This window comes from Euprymna scolopes, chromosome 3, assembly GCF_053919585.1.
Source record: "Euprymna scolopes isolate OS-2025 chromosome 3, ASM5391958v1, whole genome shotgun sequence".
In the NCBI taxonomy this organism is placed as follows: Eukaryota; Metazoa; Mollusca; class Cephalopoda; order Sepiida; family Sepiolidae; genus Euprymna; species Euprymna scolopes.
In genome coordinates, this window is record NC_136484.1 from 66,940,580 (window position 1) to 66,968,273 (window position 27,694).

Genomic DNA, 27,694 nt, shown 5'->3' on the forward strand with positions numbered 1-27,694 from the left:
TGCCTCTGAAAAGAATTAAAAAAAAAAATGTCCTATTAATTGGGAAAAATTGCATATTTTCATAATTATCTAAAAGTACACATTAATTTTCCCCAAATCTAACAAAGTTATGATCAATGTTTTGTTTGTATTATTCAAGTGAGGAGGCAACTTTTGCTTTATTTGTTTATCCTATTCTTCAGATTACTCATCATTTTAGATATTTTTATCTCTACTATGCTTCAATCAAAATGCCCATTCGCTTTCTTCAGGTATATTATTCATTCTATTTTTTTTTTTTCTTTCTTGTATTTAAATATGATCATTGTTGATATTTATGATCAATTTCAACACAATAATTTTATATGCTTGAACTTTGTTTTTAAATTAAGAAAGACTTGTACGTAGTATAACAAGCAAAGTCAGTTTAATATTATCAGTCTGTGAAGTACAGGTATGAATTCCAAATGGGGAAACAGTAATTAAAATACTAACAAAGGAGTTTTAAAAAATCTGAATGCAGCCATTTATATCAAACATCACACTATTGTGTTCATTAATGAAAACAAATAGACATCAAAATCATCAGTTAAGCAAATTTGAGTATAGAAGAAATTACTCAAATAATTAGCAATACACATGGAGGATAAAACACTTTGAATAATCACAGATTTCCATGGAGTTCTGCTAAAATTGTCATATTTTAAAAACCAAAGCAGTTTAATTTCTCAAAATACAACTGTTTTGTTTGGAAATGAATATACCTTCAAATGAATTAATAAACAATAATGTACATTATATATTTTAAGAGTTTTAAGAAAATAAAGTGATACAAATGTGATCATAAAACTAGCGTTTTTGGTAACGTTTTGTAACCCCCTCCACGATTTGTAAATGCTTATACCATGTTTGTATTAAGAATTTTGTCATGAATCTTTGGAATCTAACCATAAGAGGTCACTTTTAATAGTTTGGGATATCTGAAATACTTTTGACCGCTCATTTTTTTTTTTTTTTTTTTTTCTTATGTTAAAAATAAGACATGACAAGTTTTGTAAATATTTTTAAAAAAATTTCTTCGGACATGAACTAGTAATTAAAACAATCTTTTTACTATTTTTATCCATTAAAAGTATAATTGTATGTTGTTTTCTCTTGTGGTAGCTAGCAATTTAAAATCATGATGCCCAGAAACAAATCTTTTCTATTTGAGTTTGGGAATAAGATTATCTTGTAGTATTAGTAGCGACAACAACGATAGCATGGTTGTTAACAACAGACTTCTTTTTTGTTGTTGTTTGTTGTTGATTTTTTATTCCAGAACAAATTTTTTTTAAATTGAAAATCTGAATATAAAACAAAATGTTCTGGATAATATGGTTGAAAAAAAAAAAAAAAAAAAAAAAAACAAGAAAATAAGCTTTTTAAATGTATAACTTGCGTGCATTAGTTTTTTAATGGTGAATTAAACAGTGTTTTTCTTTGAACAACTGAAAATGTGAAATTATTTTTTTGGTTCGCGTGTACAAGCAGTACTCCCCTCCTCTTGATTTTTTATTTTCGCCTTTTTTTTTTTATATACAATGTTTTCAGCGAATTATTATCGAATGGAAACTAACCTACCTGATTATAAAAAAAAAATTATTTTAAATATAAAATCAATATTTAAATATATGTAGAAGGTGGTCAGTTTCTAGTTAAGTTAAGAAATAAAAATGTCAGTGAATATCTAGAATCTTTCCAACTTCAAAACCATTTTACAATGACAACTTTATAGGTGTTCAGAGGTGCTGAAAACAAATATATACTTTGAAAGTGGTGCAGGGAAATAGTTTTCATGATGAAGAAATTACTTTTTCAAAACCAAACAAAATTCCTTGGTAAGCTACATATAAGTGTCTAAAAAAAAAAAAAAAACAGATCCTTCCTTAAAGAAAAGTGCACATGATTTATCTCCTGTAAAAAATAAATTTGTCAATTGTCCTAAAATGCTAGAATGGTTTCGAAACGGTGAATTATTTTACATTAAATTCATGTGAAACCAACCCTAACTCTAAATTCTAAAATTGTTTTTGTTTTGTTCCTACCAAGTCTTCATGATGTTCACACATAATTTTCCTTAGCCCTATCATTAACCCAAAGTTAAAGTGGCAACCTTCCCATCCTACCATAATTGCACAAAGACCCTCTTAAAATCACCCATAATCGTCTTCGGGGGAAAAAAAAAAAAAAAAAAAAGCCCAGGATTTATCTCCTATAAAAAAAAATGGTTAATTGCCCTAAAACACTGAAATGGCTCAAAATGGGGAATAATTTTACATTAAATACTAAAATAATTTTTCTTTATCTCTCATTAACTTTTTTCGGGGTGTTTGCATGTAATTGCCTACAAAGTTAGAATCACATATTTTGGAGAGGTGGTCAGACGGAGAGGGGGGGGAGGGGGTAACAGGAAGTATTAATCAAAAAAAGTATTGCAATATATTCATTTTTAAACAGTCCTAGATATAGATTTCAGTTTTTTGTACATAAAATGCATTACAATTCAACTTTCTAAACTTTCAAAGTTCTCTAACTTTTCTTTTTAATGGGCACATGCCATTTTTAAGAAATTGCAGCATATTGCATTTACTGCAGATTATTTGGAAACCATTAATTTCTGGAGATTATCAGTAGCATATTCTGATTACTTGCATAAAAATACATTTATATGGCAAATTTCATTGCTTAATCTTGTGTTTTAACAAAGATATAATATTTTTACTGAAAAAGTAATGTAAAAAATATGACGAAACGCATATGGTGTTAAAGAGGGAAAATATCCAAATGTGCAAGACACAAAAATAGTCATAAATTCCTTAATTTTAATCGGATTTAAAAAAATTTAAAAAGATTATTTCTTAACTGATCAAACTCTTTCTATGTGTGCTATTATTGAAATATTTTAAGTCATTTTAATTTTTTCATGTGTATTCACAATCTTATTTAAATATGAAAAAAATATTGTAAATGAAAAATTCTATCTAAATAGGTTTGAGATCAAATCTGCCGAATGTAATATAAATATAGATTATTCAGACTGCTGTTCTCATCTTGGATGTTATTCTTACATTTTGTCCAATATAACCTCTGACTTTCTTCAGATGAGTTTTGTTGAACAACACAGATAAAATGCGACATAATAATTAGTTTTAATTGATAGTCTTCTGGAGGTTTAATACAGGCAATATTAAGAATATAATTAAGAATTACTTAAGATTTCTACCCAAGATTAGATTGAGAACATTCTGCCCTCATGAATTAAATAAAGGGTTCAGTTCGAAATTCTGTACATATTAACAAGTTAGACAGACAAAAACGTTGGAGGTTACATTGGCTGAAACATTGTGAGAATAACCTCCGAAACAAGAACAGTAGTTTAAATAATACAACTTCTTAATCCTTATCTAAAAAATTTCCAAGTATACAAATGTGAGTTTTCTACTTTTTTTTTTCTTTTTTTTTTATGAAAAGAGACCAACTTGTTAAAGCTTTTTACGTTTTTGGTTTGGTTTTGCCACTTGGCTTTATGCTACTAATTAGGTAAGAGTGTTTTTTGGGGGGTGGGGGCACTCAGTAGTGTGGCTATAGCAAGTTTGTTTTAGAGAGATTTTAAAACTTGGACCTAGTGTTAATGGTAGGTTAGGTAATTTTTTTTATTTACTAACTTTTCAACATGCTAAATATTTGGAGAGGAGTGTAGAATGGTTTGGAAACGGGGAATCATGTTAAATTATATATGTGAAAGAGTGGTGGAGGTCATCTCGATTTCAGGTATTTTTTTCCATTGGTCATTTACATTCCTTGTATAAATATCCCTGTATAATAATGTGAAAAAAAAATTTTATACAAATAAAAAATCTGAAAATTGAGAAAAAAAAAAAATCAGTTTTCTATATTTGTGTGATCACTTAAATAATACATTGGTCAACATTTTTGTATCTTTCTAGTCATAAGAGTTGTCACAATAAAATCTTGTGTTTCTTTCAGGGAGGTTACTTTGCACAAGTGCGAAACACCAAGAAATCATCCACTCGGTTGAAAGATGCTTTATTAGAACATGGTTTGGCTCTTTCTCTTTGTCTGCTTATGGCCCAACAGCGAGATGGAGTTGTTTACAAAGAAGGAAATGAAAGGCATTTAAAATTAACTGGAAAGCTCTATGATCAGGTAAAATAACATTTACATCTTTCAGCCTGTTGTCTCTATCATGATCTTTGTGTTTCTAAATGTTTCGGCCATTCTACTTTCCAACCTTCTTTAGGTCTTTCTTTGAACATTGGTCAATATTTGATGAAATAAAAAGCAGCAAACAGTATAGGATACGTTCCCAAACAATAAATCATATGAACAGCCATTAACAGTTGGAAGAGAAAAATTGGAACTATTATCTGATCAAAGACAACATATAGTAATAAGCATAAATAAATTTATAAATATTTTGTATGCCGCAAAATAACTTGTAAAGTTGATGTGCTGTAAAAACACCATAAAGGATTTCTTTCTATCTGACTAGATAGAGGACGTTATCAACTGTGCACGGTTATCCTCACCTGTTTCACTGAATGTTGTCACAAAACAATGGTGTCATCTAATATACACAATGACAAATGAACATTCACAGTTCTCAGTTTTAATGTTATATCGATATTATTTTAATGTTGAAAAACTCCTTGATTATTATTTTATAGTATTTCTGAGATGAGGCATTGTTATTTAAATTTTTCAGCCATTTTTCCTTCTCTTTTGGAAATGTGCAAATCACAACAAATAAGAGGAATCCAAAATATTTATAAAATGCTTATTTTATAAATATTTTGTATGGCACAAAATCACTTATTGAGTTGATGCACCACAAAACAAACCCCAAATAAATTTCATTTTTTTTTATTTTTAGAATGTTCGTCTCACTTAAGTAAATATTAACAGGCTGCCCAGCGTTGCCCAGTCGTAAGATACACTTCAATACGATAGTATAATTCATGCAGATTAAATATTATTATAGAAACAATTCTCTGTTGATTATTATATTGAACCTAATATATGTTGAGATCAAAACCAGAGAAATATGATTTAGGTGCCATGTGCATATATATATATATTCAAAATAATTTTTCTTTCAAAAAACAATTATATAATTTTAATTTAATTGGAAAAATTTTAACAACTTTTTTATTTGACACTATTATTATATTCCCTCAGTTTTTAAACCTAAATATTTAATGTTTTAGTTTTATTTGGTTTTTGTTTTTTTTTGTAGTGTCAAGATACCTTGGTTCAATTTGGAAGTTTCTTATCAATGCAATTAAGTACAGAAGAATTTATTAAAAGATTACCACCAATCAATGAATTGATTGGTAATTACCATGTTCCTCATGATGCTGCTTTTTTCTTGTCCAGACCATTGTATTCCTATGCTGTCAATGTGAGTATGAAACCTTTCTATAATAGCATTTTTTTCTTTATATTTCAAGGTTTGAGAAAATTGATTTATTAAAAATCATTGCTTTTAAAATTTTCAATATAAAACGTTTAAAACTATTTTTCAGATTTTGCCTTTCTATATTTAGTGTTTTATTTTATTTCCAGACTAAATTTGAAGAACTGAAAAAACTTGATAAACAACTTTCAAGTCAGCAAAAGGTGAGACTTTCAATATTGCTTTTAACAGAAAATGTTAAGATTTTAAAGGTGTCATTTTTTTTGTTTTCCTCTCTGAAATGGATTTATTTGCTTATTCATAGTGATCAAAAATATAATTATCATAGTTTCAAAAAAGTTTTTATTTGTTCAATATAGTAATTTATATTTGTTTTTTTTTTTTTACAAGTATCTGTTAATACAAACTAAATTCTATTTTCTATCTGGCGCTACTAGATCAGGCTGTCTGAAGATACTGCCTTCCTGTTCAAAAAATGCATCAGACGTTGATGCTATTATTTTTTCCTTTCCGGTTGCAAAACTTAATCATGTTCTGCAAAGCCAAAAACAAAAACAATTTCCTCTACAAAACAAGCAAACTAAGCATCATAAATAAATATTTGAAAATATAAAGAACTTTATGTATAAAAACCTTTACCAAAATGACAGCATTCTTCATTAAATAACCCCAAATGGGTTGATATGCCGTAAAACAAAATAATCAAACCAAGCCTAAATAAATATTTGAAGATATAAAGAATTTGGGGAAAAAAAAAAAATTTTTTTTTTTTTTTTTTACCCAAATGAGCAAATTCAGCATTAGATAACTGTAAAAGGGTTGATATGCTATAAAACAACAATCACTCTATTTTCAAAAATAATTAGTTTGTATGTTTCAAATAACTATTATATCCTTTAAAAAGTTAAACATTTGAGGACTATTGTCTTATTAATTTTGAGATATTTTTTGTTTTACATATTTTTCTTTATATATTTGAAAGGTTTCAAATAAAAAAGCAGACAAATAGTAAGAAAACAAAGTTGACATTGCTTAGAAATTCTTTTAAATTGCAACTTTTTTTGCAAGGGAGCCCGGAGGCCACTTGAGCATAAGGGTTAATGAATGTAAGGATGTAGTGTAATAATCGTTAATTGTGTAAGTTGGATGAAGCTTGATTATTTAAGGGGACGGTTCAACATGAACTTGTTTACATTAGACTTGAAGGTTACTATATTGTAGTCAGCCAGGAAGCATGTCAATAGAATAATGTTCAAACATTAACATTTTAATCCTTTTGTGTTACTAGAAAACTAATATATCAATTTTATGAAATCTATTTTCCCTAAGAAAAGATTTACAACATATTTTGATTAGAATTTCATTTTTGTATTTCATTTTGTATATTCCTTTATAATCAGACTCAGAAATATGTGGAAGCAAGTGCAATTGTTATGGAACCTGTGATAGAGCTGATACGCCCTCTGTATCCTGCCAAAGTATGGGATGACTTGAGGTAAGCAGTCACTGCAGCATTAATCATTCAATCAATCTTTTATTAACTTTTGATATGATTCATAAAATATGATGGTTAAAAATTTACTCCTAAATCATATTCCTCAATTAATATTTTGTTTAGCTTGTATTCAAATATAGAAGTACATAACACTTTTTTTAATCTAAATTTCAATTTTGCCAATTTTGATAAGCCATCAGAATCTATTTGTATTATATCTTATTATAATGGCACAAGTAATTAGCATTAATCAGCAACTAATTATTGACTATTGGGTAAATTTCGATACTTGTACAGTTTAATCAAGACCTTAAAAATGAAAATATCGAGGGGAAAAAAAAAAAAAAAAAAAAAAGGTTATATTGAAGATCTCAACAACAAAAATTTTTTTACTTAATTTAATTGAGTAGATTTTTTTTTTTTTTACAGTGGAAAAACATGTTTTTATGACAGCATGTTGAATTTTTTTGAACACGCCACGGGGAGATAACTCAATTTAAAGCACCGACACTCCCTCCTCATCTTTAATGCTAGCTTTTGTTCCTAAAAATCAGACCTTTTGCTTGGTATAACAAATTGTTTTTTCGCTGTAAAAAAAAAAAACCTACTTGATCAAATAAGTGGAAAAAAATTTTCAAAGAACTTCATTCCATAACGGATATGTACAATATAAACATTTTTCGATATTTTCATTTTTTAATGTCTTGATTAAACTGTACAAGTACCTAAATTTCAATGTGAAATATGGAGGAATGTATTGTGTTATAGAGTACCTACGAATATTATTTTATAATAATTTATAAAAACAATTTAAGAATCGGTTTTACTAAAGCACCGTTTTCGATTTAAAGAAAAAACATTTTTTTTTTATAAAATGCATTACTTCTTTCTTTCAGCACTCATTTTTATATGATTTTCTTTCAGCACTCATTTTTATATGACTTTCTTTCAGCACTCATTTTTATATGATTTTCTTTCAACACTCATTTTTATATGATTTTCTTTCAACACTCATTTTTATATGATTTTCTTTCAGCACTCATTTTTATATGACTTTCTGGGCTTTATCTATGTATGATCTTCATGTTCCCCGTACAGCCTATGATAAACAAATACAACAATTGAAAGTACAGATTGCTGTCATTGATGAAAATGATCTGGTATGTTCCTCTTTTCTATTTTTAATGTGTTTTACTATAATAATATAAAGTTTTGCATGTAATATTATTCCGTGCCATAACCATATAACACACACACACATATTCAAAGCTGTTTTTTCTCATGATTTTCAGCCTCAAAGTAAAAAGAAAAAGGATAAGGAAAGATGTACATCTCTTATTGAAAAACTGATTGAGGAAGAGAAAAAACAATCTGACCATGTACAAAGAGTTATGGCTCGTCTCAAACATGAGAAAGATTCATGGTTCCTGTGTAGTAAGTCCTTCAATTTCAGTTTTTAAACTTCTTTAATCATTACATTATATTTAATGTTTTTTTAATTATATTTGAATTCACAGGTATTAAGCTTTTGTATTTTCTTATCATAATTCTATTTTGCTGTTATTTGTTCATTATTAAGAATATTTGAGCAATAAAATAGTGAAGGTAATCTTCAAATTAGCTTAACTCTTATAAAATTAGAATATATGTTTATCTATGTATTTAATATTTTTTTGAAGTTTATTTGTACATGTATTTTTAATATAAAAATGAATTTTACGTTTCTGAATTTTTAAGATGAGGCTTGGTTAATTCATGTTATTTGGATTCCTCAGACTACTGTTTTCATATTGAGTGTTGTTTTCACGTTTCGGTCTATGTAACTTCTGAACTTCTTCAGGTGTATCTTGTCAAACTCGGAAATGCTTTTGTCTGATTTGTCATATTTTGGAAATTCCATCCAAATTCCAGAGTTCAACAGAAACATTCCCGAGTTCAACAAAATACACCTGAGGAAGGTCGGGGTTACATTGACGGAAACTTTGTGAAAATGGCACTAAAGAAAAGAACACTAGTCCAAAGAATCCAAAAAATACGAAAAATGAATTTGCAATTATATTTTTTTAAAGATAACTTTTCAATTTTTCTGAATGTGCTACATGTAATCTTATACGATTTACTTCATTTCAAATATATTTTAAATTTGCTTTTCATTTGTAATTTCAGAATAGAATTTTTTTATGCTTTTTAATATCTATGTGATACAGGGAAAGAGGATTTTGTGCTGGTGTGATTTCAAGAGTTAGGAGTGGGTGGAATAAGTTCAGGTAACTCTTCTGTCATTACTAACTAGCAGAGGATTACCACTGTTGACCAAGGGAAGAATTTATCAGGCACGTGTGTGTGCTGTGTTATGATGTAAGGAAATAAAACATCACTAGAGAAGATGATATGCTTTATTTGGAAAGAAATGATAGAATAGTGATACAATGACTGTAATGTGTCTTAAAGACAGACTTAGATCTGATCTCGAAGGAAGATGAAATTTAAACAGTATCGGGAGATTCATTGGTTTGTTCACATTGAAATAATGATTAAGAGTTCTTGAATTAGTAGATGTATAACAGTTGAGATAGTGTGACAAGTTGGCAGGGAAATGTCAAGGAAAACATGGGAGGAAGTAATAAGGAAGGTTTTGAGATAAAGGGGGATAAAGATTTGGCCAGAGATAACTTGGTTTGAAAATCAATTTCTAAAAGTCATTCAACACATGCCAGCAAGTAAAACTGGTAATAGAGTAGCAGTATATGTTGTGTTGGGTTGAGTTTGAATTGGAGAAAAGTGGACGCTAATGTTCATAAGTTCAGCTCATGTAGTTACTATGATATTTACATTTTATACAAAAATGTTTTGAAAACAGGAAATTTTTGCATGTGGCTTATTCTATGAGCTTGAAAAGTAGTTGAAACTCAAGAATTACTATGTTAATAATCTAGTTTTTGGTATCAGTACTCACGATTGACCAATACCCAACTTTGTCTGCGTGGACATATTTGATATTCACAAATCAAATAAGGTTGAAACTCCACTTACCCTACATCACACGGTAAAAATCTAAGGGTTGAGCTGTCATAGCATAATGAATAAAATAAGAGCTTTCTCATAAAATAAATTTTAAGAGTTGAAACTTGTCCGAATAGAGTACTAAATTTTCCAACCTCATAAATGGGGTTTGAGGAAGCAGTTTACGACAATGCCAAATTTTTTTTTTTTATGTTATACCAGATATTCTAGATATCTAATTGAAAAAAAAAAAATTATTTTAATAAATTTTACAATTGTTAAATTTTCAACATTTGAAATTGAAACCACTATGACAGTTTATATAACCAAACTGACATGCATATGTCATATTTGTAATGATTGAAAAACTATGTTTGCAGGATCCACCAAAAATGAGATGATCACTCAGTTTCTGCAGTTGTGTATCTTCCCTCGCTGTTGCCTAACAGCCAGTGATGCTCTCTATTGTGCTAAGTTCATATACATCCTACATGAGCAGAAAACTCCAAATTTTTCTACTTTAATCTGCTGTGACAGAGTAAGTACTTGACTATATATTAAACTATAACAATTATCATTTGATGTACTTTGTGCATTTCTGCCTGCCACAAATGTGTTTGGTTTGTTGATTGGTTCGCAGCTGAAAAAAAACAAAGATGTTCAATACTTTCTGGCCTGGCCTACAAGTGGTTGGTCTTCAGCAGTGGAATCATGAGTGTTTAGTCATTTAATGCGACCCTGCCCAAGACTGCCACATATGTGCTATTATGTTTTGAGATGTGGTTTATGCCAGGGAAAATTGGAATGAATGCTGCCATAAATACAAGTGAAAAAGTAAAAATTAAACTTCATGTTCTCTGATGAAAAAGCATCTGCTTATTCGCATCAAAAACTTGTATATGAAAAACATTTATCACTGCATCAATATTTATCTATATTCATAATACATATGTACATTTCCCCTGTGTAAATAATAGATCGTCTCTCATTCACACCATAATTATTTTTTAATTAGCAATCAAAAAAATTATGTGCTATGCTTAACCAATGTTGCATTTCAATTTGATACCTTTCGTTATCCAAATATCTTCGGATTCTATCGTCATTTATTTTGATGTCAGTCCTTTTAGTTTTTAATGGTCAAACCTTTCAAATGTTTTTCTACATTTCTTTTAATTTCCTTTAGATTTTCTGTGATATTACATATACAGTAACCAGTTGTACTGAGAATGAAGCTCATCGTTATGGGCGCTTCCTTTGTGCAGCCTTAGAGACCATTATGAAGTGGCATAGTGACAAAACTACTTATGAAAAAGTAAGTAATTCAGTTTTATATAACACCTGCAAAAAGAGTATGTTACATGATTGGCTTGATATTGGATCTATTGTGGTCATTTATGCACAAATAACATTGGCAAAGATATAAAAGTGAAATTTTTTCTTCCAGCTATATATTTATCCAATTGTGTACAATGAGTTGTTTCCAATAAATGTTTTGACATGAAATTACCTAAAAACGGTTGATATACCATAAAACGGGCATTAAACCAGGCTAACGATTCAGGAGGGAACAGTGTTAAATTTATTAATATCTGAGTGAATATGCGTGGAAAAATAATTATTCATGAAAATCAGTTCCTATAATATATTATTTTAATTGGAATTCATTGAGATGAGTATTATTTTTTAATTTTTATTTATTGCAGACTATTATCCTCATCTTTTATTAAAATAAATAAAAATTAGTTCCTATAATGTTAAAAACAGTTTGATGAAGTTACATGCTGGGTTGAACATATCGGGTCATGTGACATAAGCAAAAGGGGAAGTAACACGGTTGAAACAATTTGTAGCAGACAAAATTTATTCAGAAAACAAAAATAAACATGTATTTAATTTGTGAACTTTTTAAAAAATAATCTTTTTTTTTTTCTTTTTCTTTTTTTTTTTTAACTGTTTTCAAAACTTATTGAAATTACTTTTCTGTAATTGGCATAAGATTTCTGAGAAATTGAATATTCAAATCGGTAGATTTTACAAATGTCTTTTTTTTCTTTTTTTATGAATAATTAATTTTCTACATTATCATTTTTTGTAATTTTTGGATCTGTTACTATTTGACACCTGACAATTACATAGGTACCATTTGCTTTACTTGAAATTCAATATTTTTTCGTTTTTATCATATAGAAGCACCGGAAAAATTTATAAGATAGTGGTAATATATTTTTGTACGCTGATGCATGTAGATATTTTCTAAAATAAAAATGATAGCAAAATAATTTATGTATTTCAGTTTGTTTTTTTTATATATAAATCAAACTTTATCATAGACACACATTTTTTTTATACTGTATCCGGGGGTTAGTCAGGTGTTGTGTATAAAACTAAGGCAGATCAAAAAGATTGTTTTCCTTTAAATGACTGGGATTAGTTTCTTCCATTTTTAGTATTAAGTATTTGCAGCAATGGTTTAATTTGATTTGAAATAAGGTTTTGTTTTTTTCTGTGAGTGGAAATACACAAATATGAAGGAATATATTGAATGAAAACGATTCTGGAGATAATAATTATCTATTATATAAATACAACTGAAAAGGAATTACTTTTAAATGAGGACATATTTATCTGTTGACTATTTCTCATTTGTCGTCTATCAATACAAGGGTTTATAACTCTACTTTCTAAAGTGCTGTTTTAACCATGGGAGATAAGTTAAGGATAAAGTTAATTCCCTTTTAAATATAAAAATATTTAAAACTATTATTTGTGGAAATCTTTTCCATTTAACATGTAGGCTTGGTAAACATTTGCTCCAGAATCACCTGTTAGTATAGATATTTTTCAAAAAAGGTAGCCTAGATGAACAAATTTTATGTTGGAAGACACAAAACCTAATATGATTCATAGTCAAACATCACTGAAGAGATAAGCTTGTGTATGGTAACAAACTAGTAGATATTGTGAATATAGATTTTCTCTCTTGAATATTTGAAAACATTAATCATAAAGTCCTAATATTATCTATGAATATTGCTATTTTAGGAATGTGCCAACTATCCTGGTTTTGTGACCGTGTTTCGTAAGGGTACTGATAGTATCAATAAAGCTGATCAGCTTGACTATGAAAACTACAGACATGTCTGCCATAAATGGCATTTCCGGATAACCAAGGTAAAGTTCTGCCTTTTTTATTATATTGTTGCAGTGTGTTGTAATAGCTATATCGGAAGCTAACTCTAGAAGAACGTCAAAACATTTGATTACTAACAAGTTTTTACATGTTAACAATTATTTATTCAGCTACTTACACAAATATTTTTAACTGATCCTATTTACTTACCTTCTCACTAAGGCAAAATTAGACAGTCACTTTTTTATGTAGGAGATTTATAGCTAAAAAAAAAAAGTACACTCTGGATGGGAAAAAAAAAAAAAGATTTTGATGAACTTTTTCTCCTCCCCTGACTGAGGTCAGAATAGATAATACACTTAGAATTTGCAAAATAAAAGCAAGCAAATTTTATAAATTAGACACAAAGCTACCTAAAAATTGTATAGGAAGGGGGTCAGTGATCATTCTCTGTTTATTCTATTAACTAGAGCCATTCTGACTAATTTTTCCAAATGCACAATTCCTTTCATTCTTTCTCCATTTTTACTTCATCAGTCAGCACAATACCATATTTACTCTATGGACTGCCCTAAAAAATTTCTGCATTGATAAAAAAATACTCAAAAAATCAGAAGCAAGTCATTCCAACTCTTTTTAAAAGTAAATCACCCAATTGTTTTCCTATCACATGTTATTGCTAACTTTTGAAGATCGATTCAAACAGTTAACTTGTTAATATACTTCCAGAACAGTTAAAGTTTATTGCAACTGAAGAAGAGTTTTTTTTTTGTCTTCAGTGCTATTGCAGCATTGCTAATCAGGCATGTTGACTATACTTGAACTAAGAATTGTTCCACTAAGGGATAACTCGCTGTGGACAAATCACCCCTATTTCATCGATCATATCAGCTGCACTCAAATGGAACTTTCTACTAAATCTATGTATAATTCTTTCTAGACCATTAATGAAGATCCTTGGATGTAGGAAGCTTTCTAAGCATGCTGGAATTTTTAATTGTATATATACATAGTATATATAGAAATCATGCTGGAATTTTTAATTGTATATAAGTCCGTTTTCAGTTTGAAAATTAATTTGTGAAACAGTGTCATTTTTGTAAATATTAATTAAATTGTGAACAAACAGACAAGAATGCTGCTTTATTGTACAAGATTCAAGCAAGCAAGGATGGCTGGATGGTCCACATAGTTTTATAATTATTAAAATTGCATGGCATAAAATGACCTCTAAAGTTGATATGGAATAAATTAAAAAAATCCTAATCCTGTATATACTATTGCACTTGATAATCATATTTACACTTGGCCCTCTCCACTTCTTGCAACATTGAACGAGTAGATTGTTTTTCATCAGCTCATTTGGTTAAATCAAATATCAAGTTTTTTTTTTTATTAAACATTGCTGTTTTTTTCTTTTCTTTTATTAAATTTATCCTTTTTAACTTATGCAAAATACCTCATCCCCTCTGCACACATTCTTTTTTTTTTTTTCTTAAATTAGAAGGCAAATACAAGTTTGAAAACTGAATTTGAATATATTTAATATTCGTTTTATCCAGTGTTGAACAAAAAGTGGAAAAGTCTTGATAAGTAAGATATACAACAGACTGAGAAAGACGTTAGTTTACATTAGGCTTGTAACCATATCAAATCACAGTATAACGCATATCACTATACATATAATGGAAAAGTCATAAACTTATTCTCATAATATAATCTATTTTAAGTGTTAGTGATTAGATTTAAAATTTATACCCATTTGGACATCTATTTTTTTTTTTTTTTTTTTTTTTTTTGAGGATTAGTTTAGTACATTTTCATTGTAGTTTATTAAAAAGAAAATTAACAAACTACCATGTATTTATTTTGAATAAAAAGAAATAAACAATTAAATGTTTTAACTGAGTTGATAAATAATTTTAAAAAATAAGCAGCACTAAAACCGTCTTAATAAAAACTATTTTTCTTGTAAAGTCAGTATTTTTACTTTAATGTAAAAGATATTTTTTTCTAAAAGAATACTTAAATTTGCATTAATTAGTGGGCGATGCCTTTTTCTCTTCTCTGCAACCTCTTTCCCACAGAAGGGAGTTGCGAGCCTGTCTTTGTTTTATCATTATTTCCATGGCAAGTGCTCGTCTGAGCTCCAATCTTTGGTCCCATCTCGCCAATCTTTCACGAAAAACACCTATCTAGCTGAAACCACTGTCAATAATTTTGCCCACTCTTTGACTGTGTCTAAGTCAAAAATCTTTCTTAGAACTGCACGCCTGTGGAACTCACTTCTGTTTGCCTGTTTCCCAGCTAACTACAATTTGGTTGTCTTTAAGTCCAACATAAACAAATTCTTTATGAACCGCCCCTTAAGTAATCCAATCTACCAAATTTCCATTACTAACGATTACTACGATATTATCCCATTGATTACTGTACACTCAATAACCCTTATCCTCGAGTGTCCTCCAGGCCTTGATAAGTGGTGACTCCTATGTAAAAAAAAAAAAAAAAAAAAAAGATTCAACACTTTACAAAGAATTATAATTCACCATGGTTTACAACAGCTCTCAACTAAAGAAAACGTTAGGAAAAACATTCTGAAATCTTAGGATTTGGAAAAACTCATCATGGTTTAACTCCGAAAAGTCAGTATCTCAACATTTTGCTGACTTGTTAAATCATTTATTCCAAAGCCTTTCTCTTATCCAAAATGGTGAGGGCATAGGAAGCTGGAAAATTGTTACACATCTTGCAGGAAGAAGAAATACAGTCAAGTCAGTAAAGGATGAAAGCAAAGACGTACATATGCCATGGCAGCAGCATTTATCCTAGATGGGTTGAACCAGCTTTCTCTGAAGGAGGATGTTTCTAGAAAATATCAAATTCACAAGCAGTCCTCAGTCACATATAAAGATGTACATAAAGCATGTCTCAGCTCTATTTAAGAAAAGTTTCCTTCAAATCAAAATTGGAACTGAAATTATAACCTTTGACTACTTTTAACAAATTCTTCTCATGCTTGAACTAAGAGTCAGTTCTTATTATTAATTCTCTTTTTAAAATATTGTGTATTGCTGATGGTTGATAATCAGTGATTTCCTGTTTCAAATGTTTTAGTATTCTTCTCATAATTATTGAAAAGGCAAAACTTGTCCGTTTTCTTTATCCAATGCCAACCTAAAAACCATAACAATCCTACAAAAATTGTACTGAATTGTATAGCAATAATAGAAAAACATAAGGATCAACACGCACCCCATTGTATCATCAATTGATTTTTAATTCAAATTCTGAACCTTGTCTTCAGAACGAATCTAAAGTTCAGGAGATAATCTGTTTTAAGATTTAACCTCCAGGAGAATTATTTTTCGGATTTTATTTATATTGAAATTTGTAATTTACTTTATAATTTAATTTGATTAAAAAAAATTTTTTTATCTATCTATTGCAAATATATGTACTGTGTTTTTATATGTAGTGTAATTACATGTAATTTATGTCTTCAATTTTTAATTTAACAAAAGTTTTAATCATCATTAAATATTTTATAAGCAATTCAAAAGTTTTAATTGTTTTTATTACAATTGAAAGTAAAAGTACTTTTTTTCCAATTAAGATGTGAAAAATGAAGATTAGAGAAAAACATGAACACTGAAAAGAAAGTCTCTTTTACAATGAACATGAACACCTTAGTAAAATTAAACAAGTAAATTTTTTTTTATTTAAGAGAAATGTTCCCTTTTTTTTATTATCATTTAGAATGGCTGATTGATACTAAATGTGGGTTAATCTGTTCACTATTCTTATCATTTTGATGAACCGTTAATAATTTTTATTTGAATTTTTTTCTATTAAATTATAAATGATCGATTAAGTTGAAGCCTTAATACCATCATATAATTCATGGTAAGTAATTATATCATAATTTCTTTATATTTTTTATTACCTGCTAATTATTTGGGGGAGTGATTAAGTGTTATTTTTTATGTGTAGTATATTCATTTCAAAGAATAGTGGCAAAAAATGTAAATATTGTTCATCCTCAATATATATATATATATATATATATATATATATATATATATAAAGCTGTATGTCTGCGTGTGTGTCTGGTCACGAATAGGCTCCTATGTGGTTAACTATTATAGAAAACTTATCACATATAATGATAGAAGATGTATCAAGACACAGGAATGGGTATGTTTGATCTGGCATAATGATGATTCATTAAAATTGTGGGGTTTGCGTACACACCTGGTCCACAAAGTATGAAAATAAAATATTTAAAAATTAAAAAAAACGTTTACAAGTGTTTTTGATATAGATGTACATAATAATACTTTGATAAGTATGTTTTAACTTAAATAAAATTGTGAGGTCTGCGTTCGCGCCTGGTCTCCATAGAATGGAAATAGGCACAAACTTTAACAAAGACTTTTCATATCTATCTGCGTAAGTATACTTTGATAATTATGTTTCAGTTTGAAGAAATATGGTATAATAAAATTATGGGGTGTTCGTTCGTGCCTGACCTCCATAGAATGGAAATATGTCACAAAGTTTAACAAGGTTTTTTAATATAGATCCACAGAATATTGTGATAAGTGTTTCAGTGTGAACAGGTATGGTATAATAAATTATGGGGTTTATCTATTTTATTTTTACTTTCATCATATTTTGCTTTGGTTTTGATACCCCCAAATTCAAAGCTATCTCTTTACAACCCTTCCTTTTCATAACCTATCATACTTTCATGAATCAGAGTCCATTTTCTGTAGGCTGTTTTTGAACCCAGTCAACGACGGGTACTTTTGCTAGTATATATATATATATATATATATATATATATATATATATATATATGACAACATTGAGTTGGCCTATTAGCAAAGGTAGAGAATAAGTTGACTGCACTTATTTTTTTAAAAAATGCATCTCTGACGACCCACTATTGCTTAGTACTGTTTGTTTGTTTGTTTGTTTAACCAGCATATCAACCTTCTTTGGGTCATTTAATGCTGTATACAAAATTTAAATTTTTGATATTTTTAGAATCGATTTTCGCTGGGTATATTCGCCCAATGTTTTGGTGTAGTTTGTTATTTGATGGTTTTTATATTTTATGGTAAAGATTTGCTTGTTTTAAGAAATTTAGAATGGTTTTAGGATTTTCTTTATCAAAAAGTTCTTTTCAACTTGTAGCCTTGTAATAGTGTTGACGAATTCGTGTGAGATCATGACAGTCAAGTAAAAAGTGTTTCACTGTGTAAGGTTCGTGACATGGTATACATTTGGGGGGTTCTTCACTTTTTAGTTGGTGGGAGTGAGTTATGTATGTGTGTCCTATCCGGATACGTGATAAGACAACTTCTTCTTTACGTGATTTTCTGGTATGTAGAGGGTTCTTTTTAAGTATAGGAGTAATTTGGAAGAGTTTGTTGTTTTGGCAATTGTTCCAATTTTCTTGCCATTTCTTTGTGATAAAAATGTTTATTGAATCCGTGTATGGAACCTTTATGTCATTTATTTGTAGCTTTAATGAATTTTTGGCCACCATGTCAGCTTTATCATTTCCACGGAAACCGTAGTGACTGGGAATCCAACAAAAGAAAAAAGTTTTGTGTTGCAGGATAGAATGGATCTTTTGTAACAGTTTGATGAGTAGAGGGTTGTTTAATTTTTGATTTTTTATTGTTTCTAATACTGATAATGAGTCTACAAATATAAATTTTTTTGAGTTTTGGTTGATGATAATATCTAGAGCCAGGTTTATGGCTGTAATTTCTGCACTATAGATAGAGGGGTTATTTGGTAACCTTTTCTGCTGAATAGTGTTTTCTGAAATAGCGGCACATCCCACTTTGTTTTGATCTTTGGAACCATCAGTATAATTGTGTGTCCAATTTGGGTAAGTATCCAGAATGTTGCTTAGTTTTTCTCTATAGTCTGCAGGGTGAGTATTGGATTTAGGATATATTGTCAAGTCTAGTATGATTTTAGGTTGATTTAACAGCCAGGGTTGGAGTTCTGGGAGATTTTCCTCGTGGATGCTGGTTTGATCTATTGAGTTGTCTGTAAGTGGTTTTATTGTTTCTTCCATGTAGAGACCAAAGGGTTTAATTGCATTTTCTTTTTGTTTGAATAGATGTGTGTAGTTGGGATTGAAAGTTCATTGATAGGCAGAATTTTTGGGGTTTGATTTTAGTTTTAGATAATATTGTAAGCCTAATTTTTCACGTCTCAATTTTAGTGGAGGTTCATAGGCTTCAGCATATAAGCTTTCTGTCGGAGAGGTTTTGAATGCGGCCAGGGCAAGTCTTAATCCTGTGTGATGGATAGAATCTAGAGTTTTAAGGTAACTTTTTCTGGTTAAACCATATATGAAGCTTCCATAATCTAGTTTGGTTCTTATCAGAGTTCTATATAATTTTAAGAGTGATGAGCAATCTGATCTCCACTCAGTATTTGCTATAACCCTTAATAGTTGTAGAGTCTTGAATCATTTTTGTTTTAAATATTTTAAGTGAGAGATGAAGGAGAGTTTTTATCAAAAATAAGTCCCAAAAATTTATGTTGATCAGCTATTTCAATTTTTGATCCTTTTAGATTGAGAACTGGGTCACTGTGAATTTTTCTATGATTACAGAAATGGACACATTTAGTTTTAGTTGTTGAAAATTTAAAGCCATTTTCTGTCATCCATTGTGTTAGTTTGTTTATGCACATTTGTAGTTGGCATTCTGAAGTATGAATATTTTTGGATCTATGGCAGATTACAAGGTCATCCACATATAAGGAGCCATTTATCCCATTGTTTAGACAATTTACGATATTATTAATTTTTATATTAAATAGCATAACTGATAAAATGCATCCTTGTGGGACTCCTTCCTGTATTTTTTGTGTCTGATAGGTAGGGTCCGATTCTTACTTTAAAACTTCTATCAGATAGAAAATCTTTGATCAGTATGGGTAGTCTGCCCTTTAATCCAAGGTTGTAAAGGTCTTTAATTATACCCTGTCGCCATGTTGTATCATATGCCTTTTCTAAATCAAAAAAGACAGCTATTGCATGTTCTTTTTGAATGAATGCTTCTTTGATAAAGGTCTCCAATCGGACTATGTTGTCCATTGTTCCTCTTTTGTTTCTAAAACCACTTTGTAGGTTGGCAATCGAGTCGTTCGTTTCCAGATACCAATTCAGTCGTTTATTTATCATTCTTTCAAATGTTTTGCAGAGACAACTTGTCAATGCAATTGGTCTGAAATTTTGTGGATCTGAATTGTCTTTCTCTGGTTTAGGCATGGGGATCACGATAGCATGTTTCCAGCTATTGGGTAGTTTTCCCTTGAACCATATTTTGTTGAGCATGTTTAAAAGATGTGTTATTGATTTGGAAGGAAGTGGTTTCAGAAACTCATAATGTATCTCATCCGCCCCAGTAGCTGTATTATGTGCTTCGTTTATGGCTTTTAAGAGTTCATTTTTAGTAAAAGGATAGTTGTATTTTTCTTTGTTGTTTAAGTTGAAATTTGATTTTTTTTTTTTTTTTCTGTATCTTGTTTTATCTTTTGGAAGGATTGACTGTAATTTTTGCTGGGAGAATTGTTTTGAAAGGTTTCAGCAAGAAGATTCGCAATATTTTTTGTCTCTGTTATTTTGATGTTGTTTTGTAAGAGATGATTTAGAGGGGAGGGTGAGTTTTTACCCGAAATTTTCCTTACCATGTTCTGCACTTGTTTGGGGTTTGTATTCGAGTTTATTTTATTATATTATTATTATAGTCTTTCCATGATGTTCTTTTTGCTTTTCTAATAACTTTACGAGCCACTGCTCTTTTTTGCTTAAAAAGGTTTAAATTGTACTTTGTCGGTTGGGAGTTGAATTTTCATAAGGCAGCTTTACGTTGGCGAATTGCTTTTTGGCATTCGTTATTAAACCAGGGTCTTTGTTGTTTGTTTTGCTACTTTTAGGTATACATTCATGTGGAATGGCTAGTAAAGTTTTAGAGAAGTATTCTATGGATTTATTTGGGTTTTCCTCCTCTGAGAGTTTTTGTTGGCATTTTTTTTTATTATTCCTCCCAATTTGCTTTTTTTATTTTCCATTGGGAGAGATGGGTTTTTGTTTCTTTTAGATTTGTTAAAATCACTGGAAAATGGTCGCTACCCCATGAATCTTCTAGAACCTTCCAGTTATAGTCCATGAGGATAGTAGGGTCACACAAAGATAAATCTAATGCTGAGTCGGTGCCTGAAGTGGGATGAAGATATGTGTTGGATTTATTGTTTAATATATACAAGTCATTGTCGTTAATAACTTTTTCAAGATTCTTCCCTTTCTTATCTGAGTATGCAGATCCCCATATATCGTTGTGACTATTGAAATCACCTAACAGTAAGAAGGGTTTGGGTAACTGATTTATTATTTTGTTCAGCTCTGCTTCGTCTATTGGATCTTGGAGTGGGATGTAGATAGCGCAGATATTTATAGTTCTGTGTAGTGTGGCTGCTGCAGCAATGGCTTGAATATTAATGTTTAGATCTATTTTGCTTTGTGGGATATTATTTCTAATAAGTACAGATACTCCTCCAGAGGCTCTCTATTGGGTATTGTGGATGTGGTTGTATTGTTTGTAGTTTTTTATATTTATTTTATCTTCAGCTTTTAAAAAGGTTTCTTGGAGATATATGATGGCTCATTGATGGTTTGTTATAAGAAGTAATAAGTCATTTATGTTGGGTTTTAGGCCCCTGCAATTCCATTGGATGATTTTTTTGGGTCATGATTAGATTTTATGTATTTGTTTTTGACTTTTGTTAGTCGTTGGTGCCTGATCTTCGATCTTCCATTTCCTCAAATCAGTTTTGGATTGAGTCTCTTGGTCTGGAAGATGAAGGTGGTCTGTTTATTTTGGTTTTAGCTTCTTTGTTGGTTTGTGGTTTGTTTCCTTTTCCTTCATGGGCACTTTTTGGTGTCTGTTTTTTTTTTCGGTTAGAGGGGTTGTTTATGTGGGTGTTGTAGCACTTTGGGGTCTTGTGGGTCTTTTGGGTTGAGTTTTGGTTTGGGAGTTTTGTTCAGTTTTGTAATCTTTATTTTCATTGTTTATTTGTTTTATAGCTTTTTTGAATTCTTCCATTAGCTCCCTTACTTCATTGAGTAATTTAATGATGTCTTCTGGAAGGTTATATTTTTTGTATATTTTATTTTAATAATTTCTTTTTCTTTCTTCCATTTGTCGCATTCTTTTGAATTTGCACTATGGCCTTTTTGGCAGTTAATACATTTTGGATCTTTTTTGCAATCTGTGTGGGTTTCATTTTCTCCACACCTCATGCATACTGGAGAGTGTGTGCACCGGTCTCGATGATGTCCGTACCTTTGACAGTTGTAGCATCTAAGAGGGTTTGGTATGTACGGTTCTATATTGATTTTTTCATATCCTATTTTGATGTTACTCGGGATTTGATGGCTATTAAAGGTTAGAATATAAGAGTTTGTATCGATGGGTTCACCATATTTTTTTAATTTGGATCCTTTTTACATCAGTAACGTTTTGATTTTTTAGGTTAGTTTTAATTTCTTCTAAGGAGCACAGTGATAGTTCTGAACTCCTGATTACTCCTTTACTAGTATTCAAAGTTTTGTTGGGATAGATTTTTACTTTTTGGTTATTAAAAAGTCTCCATTTAAAGATTTCTGTTATTTGCTTTTGGCTTTCTACTTGCACTAGTAGTGTGCCGTTATTTAGTTTTTTGACCATTTTTGGTTTGATACTAGAGAAGATTTTCTCTATTTTGAAGGGGGAAACTTTTGTTATTGGTTCTCCTTCGGTTGCTTCAATGATTATAAAAAAAGGTAGATTTTGCACAAGATTTTGGTATTGTGATTCTGTTTCTGAATCTGAACTAGATTTGTCTGAAACTTCACAATGGTTTCTTTTCTGAGGCTTTTTATTTGCCATTTAAATATTTTGAATTTTTCATTTCTCCTGCTCCCCACCCGACTCGGAGGGGGGGGGGACCTATTTGCCCCAACACAACAAGGATACAGGAGAAGTATACTCTTCCTGCTGATGGACTCAAGCACCCGTGTTTCCTTCGTCCTTTCTAATGGCCTCATTTCTAGAAAAGATGTTGGTTTTCCAGCCGTGTTTTATCCATTCTTCAACAAGTTGATTGACCCTCCAGCCACCGCTTACTAAATCAGTTTTTGCCTAATGTGGGGAGTGTGAGCGTATTTTCTTGTGTTTGTCTGATTTAGTGCTAGTCATGACCAACCGATTGATTGGATCGGGCCTATCCAACTTCCTGTCTTAACCCAAGTAAGGGCCAAAGTGGTGTGTTGCACCTCATGTCCTAATAGGACCTTGAACATGATTTGCTCAACCACCAGGATCCCGTCCTTAGGCATTACAGGTTGCCACTCACGGTCAACAGGTGGCCCCATTGAGAGACTTTTACTCTCTGCAGGGGGGCAGTCGGTGTATTCTAATGCCCCACCGACAGGGCCGGTTGGGAAGTAGGGGAAGAAAAAAAAGGCGGGGAGGGAAGGGAAACGGGCTGTTGTTTTTGTTTTTGGTTTTGTAGAACACAATTAAGTTTTACAAAAGAGAATAGAAAAACAAAAAGGAAACATCAATGTAGGTGCATTTCGTCTCAGGAAGCCAATAGACAGCCTGATCTGGTAGCACCAGGCTTAGTACTGATGTCTAAACTGTTTTTTTTGTTGATTTTTTTTTTAGTCTATGGTAGCTTGCCTTGAATCAGGAAATTATATTCAGATCAGAAATTCATTGATCATTCTCACTAAGGTAAGTTTTAAATTTTTTTCCTATACATTTTAACCAGAAAATTAAATGTCAAAATGCATATGTTCATTTTACTGTATGGTTATTCAGATATTTGTTTTTATAATTTTTGTTGTGTGCTCAAAAGAATGTCCTTCATTCTGTTGACTCAAATATTAAGTTGTGAGTAGATTGGCAAGTAATTTGTGTTAGTCTCCCTCCCTCCCTCCCTCTCTCTCTCTCTTTATATATATATATATATATATATATAGATAGATATATATATATAGAGAGAGGGATAATGGCTACCCTCTGAAATTATGTCTTTCAGTGAAGCAATGGTTTCACAATTTACAACTGCATCTCATGACCTGGCATTGTGAGGAGAAATACAACACCTATAGAAGGAGTTTTCTTTTTCTTGTTTATCTGTCCAACTCAATAATCCCTATCCTCAAGTGGTGATTGGGCCTTGATAAGAAGTGACTGCGTATTAAAAACAAAAAGCACTATACCAAGTTTTCAGAGTTTAGTCTACCATACAATTATACATACACAGCTACAAAAGATGGATTCATACATTTCTTAATGTTATTAGAAAACTTTGCAGCCACTTTCAAACCTATGATACTTGATATTCCCAAGTTAACATTGTTTAACTTTAGTGATCCAATGAGAATCAGTGTCTCAATGTGATGTAGCCATATGCTAATTTGTTATAAGGCAATAAATTATTTGACATTTGTTTTTAGTTAATTTACCAACGTTTCATCATACTTTTTTTCTGATTTTAAATTTGATTGATTTAAAATCTATTTTATATTTAGATTCTCCCCTATTATCCGAGAATAATGCAATTTGGTCAAGCATTGGAACGGAGAGTGACTAGAATTCGTCAGGAAGAAAAAGAGAAACGACCAGATATCTATGCTCTTGCAATGGGGTAAAACACTTTTCATCATATTCTGTTTACAGTTTAGTTTTCTTATATTTTTATAAACACCTTTTGAACTTGATTCATTATAATAAATTATGATTTTTTTTTATAAAGTTTTCAAGAAATTTTTATTTTGCTTGTAATATTCCTAATGAAACTTTAAATTATTTGTACAGATATTCGGGTCAGTTGAAAAATAAAAAGTCAATGTGGGTTCCTGAACACGATTTCCATTTAAAAGACAAGGAAATGGTGAGATTTATTTTTTTTCATGAAGTTTATTATACATATTTATTTTTTTTGTAAAATTAGGTGTTTATCTCTTTAAATTAAATAAATTTAGTACTTCAGTGGTATATGAAACAGAGTTTAAAGTTAAGCAGAAGTGTAATGTTGTGGAAGTCTATATAACATGGCGGCGATGTTAATCATGTATATCTTTATGAGTTTCTATTATCATCTAGTGTATGATTGTATGCAAGTGTATATACGTGTGATTATCTATGACCATCTTGCATTGTGATCATCTAATCTAGAGTTTGTTGTGTGCGTCTGTACATTTAAATACAGTTCATGATGGAACAACAATATACATAAATACCTTTACAGCACAAAGGATGAGTAACAATTATTTGGGGTTTAAACGTCTGGCTAATCTGGAACATGTTTGGTTCATCTTTGGTCTTGATTTGACGGAAATGCTGCAATGGAAATTCATAAGAACAGAGCCTCGGGTTTTATTTTCAGCAACTTCTTATGCCAGAGTGTTTTTTGTTTGTTTGTTTGTTTTTTTTCTCCCTTTTTAGTAAGTTGGTATGCTGGTCCTAGATTCTTACATTTGATAGGTATAGGACACCTCACTACTCACAGTGTTTTGAGCGATCATGACCAGTCAGCTCTTCTAATCTAACTTCTTTGTCCAATGACCTAACTCTAACTAAATTTCACGTATCTCCAAAATATCTCCCTCTCTAAATGACGATATTAATATATGTCACTAAGATAATCACCTGATGTTCTACATGTTATTATTTCTAAGTTGTTAACTAAATTGTTATAACGTTTTGAAGTTAACATTCCTAAATGAATGTAAATATTTATTCTAAACATTACTATTTTGCATATTTTATCCGATAAATCTTTTTGGCTTAATAATAATCGTCGACCAGCACATGTTTCAGTGTTGCCTGATCAATATCTAACAGAAAAGTAAGAGTTTTTTTCATCTAACTCCTACAAAAATTTCTGATTTTTTTACCTCCCAGTTTTGACTAAAAAAAAAAAAAAATCTAACCCCAACTCTAAAATTTAGAATAAAATACCATCTACTTCAAAAATAAAATTTTTTTTTAATGCTTTAAGTAATAATCATCCTGAACATCAACTGAAATGGTACTTTGTGAGTATGATTATAAGTATAGGTGGACAATTCTAAGATGAACCAAAGCAAAGAGTAAGTATACAGGGTTCACACAGGCTTGAAAGGCTTTGAATCTTGAGCTTTCTCTTAAAAAGGCCTTATTTCTGTTATAACTTTGAAAAGGCCTCGAAAATATGGGAAATGTATTGAGATGGGCTTAAAAATCGTATTCTTTAAATTCAGTAAAAGATTTTGTTGGAATATTAGAAATAAAACTGAAATAATACTATTAAAATATTTTTTAAGTATAAAAAAAATAAAATCGAAATACATTCTTCTGCAATTGCATCATATTAGTATTTCCAGTATTGTCAATACAAGAGTTAAGCCCCTTTATCACGAAATTACCTGATGTTAGTTATATACTTAACAGATGTAGCCAAAGTGAAATTCAAAATCGAAATAAATACTGTTAAAACATATTAATTAAAATATTAGTTTTTTTGTTTATTATATCATTCTTTACATATCAAATTTTTTAAACTTGAATTTTGTCTAAAGAAGGCCTTGTAAAGGAATATTGTATGAATGATGAACCCTGATATAAAAGAAATATATGCTGTAATTTGACATGGCCACCTCTCCAAAGAAATACTCTGACACTGAAATTGGTCTTTACTACAGGTGGAAAGACTGAGAAGAGATAATATTATCCCATCCTTGACTGAAAATGTGCAAATGGTATTAAAATCTTGAGTATGCTTATTTAACTGAAATTCCAGAGAGAACCATTAATTATTATCAGCAAAAGTTTAAAGAAACCACTGGCACAAGAGTATCAAGTGACTTACAATAATGAGGGGAAACAAAATGGAGAGTACTGGTTGTTACTCAGACTCCAGATATAATACCACGTTTTTATTGGTGAAAGTACAAATTATTAATTCAAATTTTTTAAATTAAATTTTATAAAAAACATCTGTTTCTTTTATTTTGTTAGCCAAAGAACCAAACAAAGAATACATCCCATTCTTCAAGACATGATGTCTCAGGTTTCTCAAAAGATCAACTGATGAAAAAAGCTGCTGAAAGTAAGACCATTTACATTGATATTTTAGACATTATAAAACTTTGTCAATATTTTGACATTTCAAATCACAACATCTGGTTTGCTTTGTTTAGCCAAAGAAGACACATTAAACTGTAAAATATAATCTTCTAAACATAGAAAAAGCACAAACTTTGCAAAATGCTTTTAAGTGATCAGATTTTTAATCTCTGATCTGGAAGTAATCTGGAAAGCATGTACAAAAGTATAAACTAATCAGTTGCTAATTTAATCTATTTAGAAGGAATGATGGAAAGGTGCAGAAAAAGAAGATGGTGGATTAACAAGATGTCTACATCATTAGTCAGTTAAACAAAATAATGGGTTTTAGTCAGCTAACATACTTCCTAACTTCCAGCCTAGCACTACCAGAAGCGGTGACAAAGCAAAGTTCCTTCACTTTTATTCTT

The 27,694-nt window shown here is 30.2% G+C and overlaps 1 protein-coding gene across 1 annotated transcript in view; it reads left to right on the top strand.

The window, feature by feature from the left end:
• Window positions 1-27,694, top strand: part of LOC145255844 (THO complex subunit 2-like) — a 310,358-nt gene that overhangs the window by 70,853 nt on the left and 211,811 nt on the right. Inside the window, exons 19-31 of the mRNA XM_080114588.1 lie at window positions 4,009-4,188; window positions 5,279-5,443; window positions 5,608-5,661; window positions 6,859-6,953; window positions 7,990-8,113; window positions 8,246-8,387; window positions 10,337-10,494; window positions 11,143-11,271; window positions 13,002-13,130; window positions 23,835-23,903; window positions 24,707-24,822; window positions 24,993-25,068; window positions 27,177-27,267. Of these exons, the coding sequence (XP_079970714.1) occupies window positions 4,009-4,188; window positions 5,279-5,443; window positions 5,608-5,661; window positions 6,859-6,953; window positions 7,990-8,113; window positions 8,246-8,387; window positions 10,337-10,494; window positions 11,143-11,271; window positions 13,002-13,130; window positions 23,835-23,903; window positions 24,707-24,822; window positions 24,993-25,068; window positions 27,177-27,267 (1,528 nt within the window). The remainder of the gene's footprint in view (window positions 1-4,008; window positions 4,189-5,278; window positions 5,444-5,607; window positions 5,662-6,858; window positions 6,954-7,989; window positions 8,114-8,245; window positions 8,388-10,336; window positions 10,495-11,142; window positions 11,272-13,001; window positions 13,131-23,834; window positions 23,904-24,706; window positions 24,823-24,992; window positions 25,069-27,176; window positions 27,268-27,694) is intronic.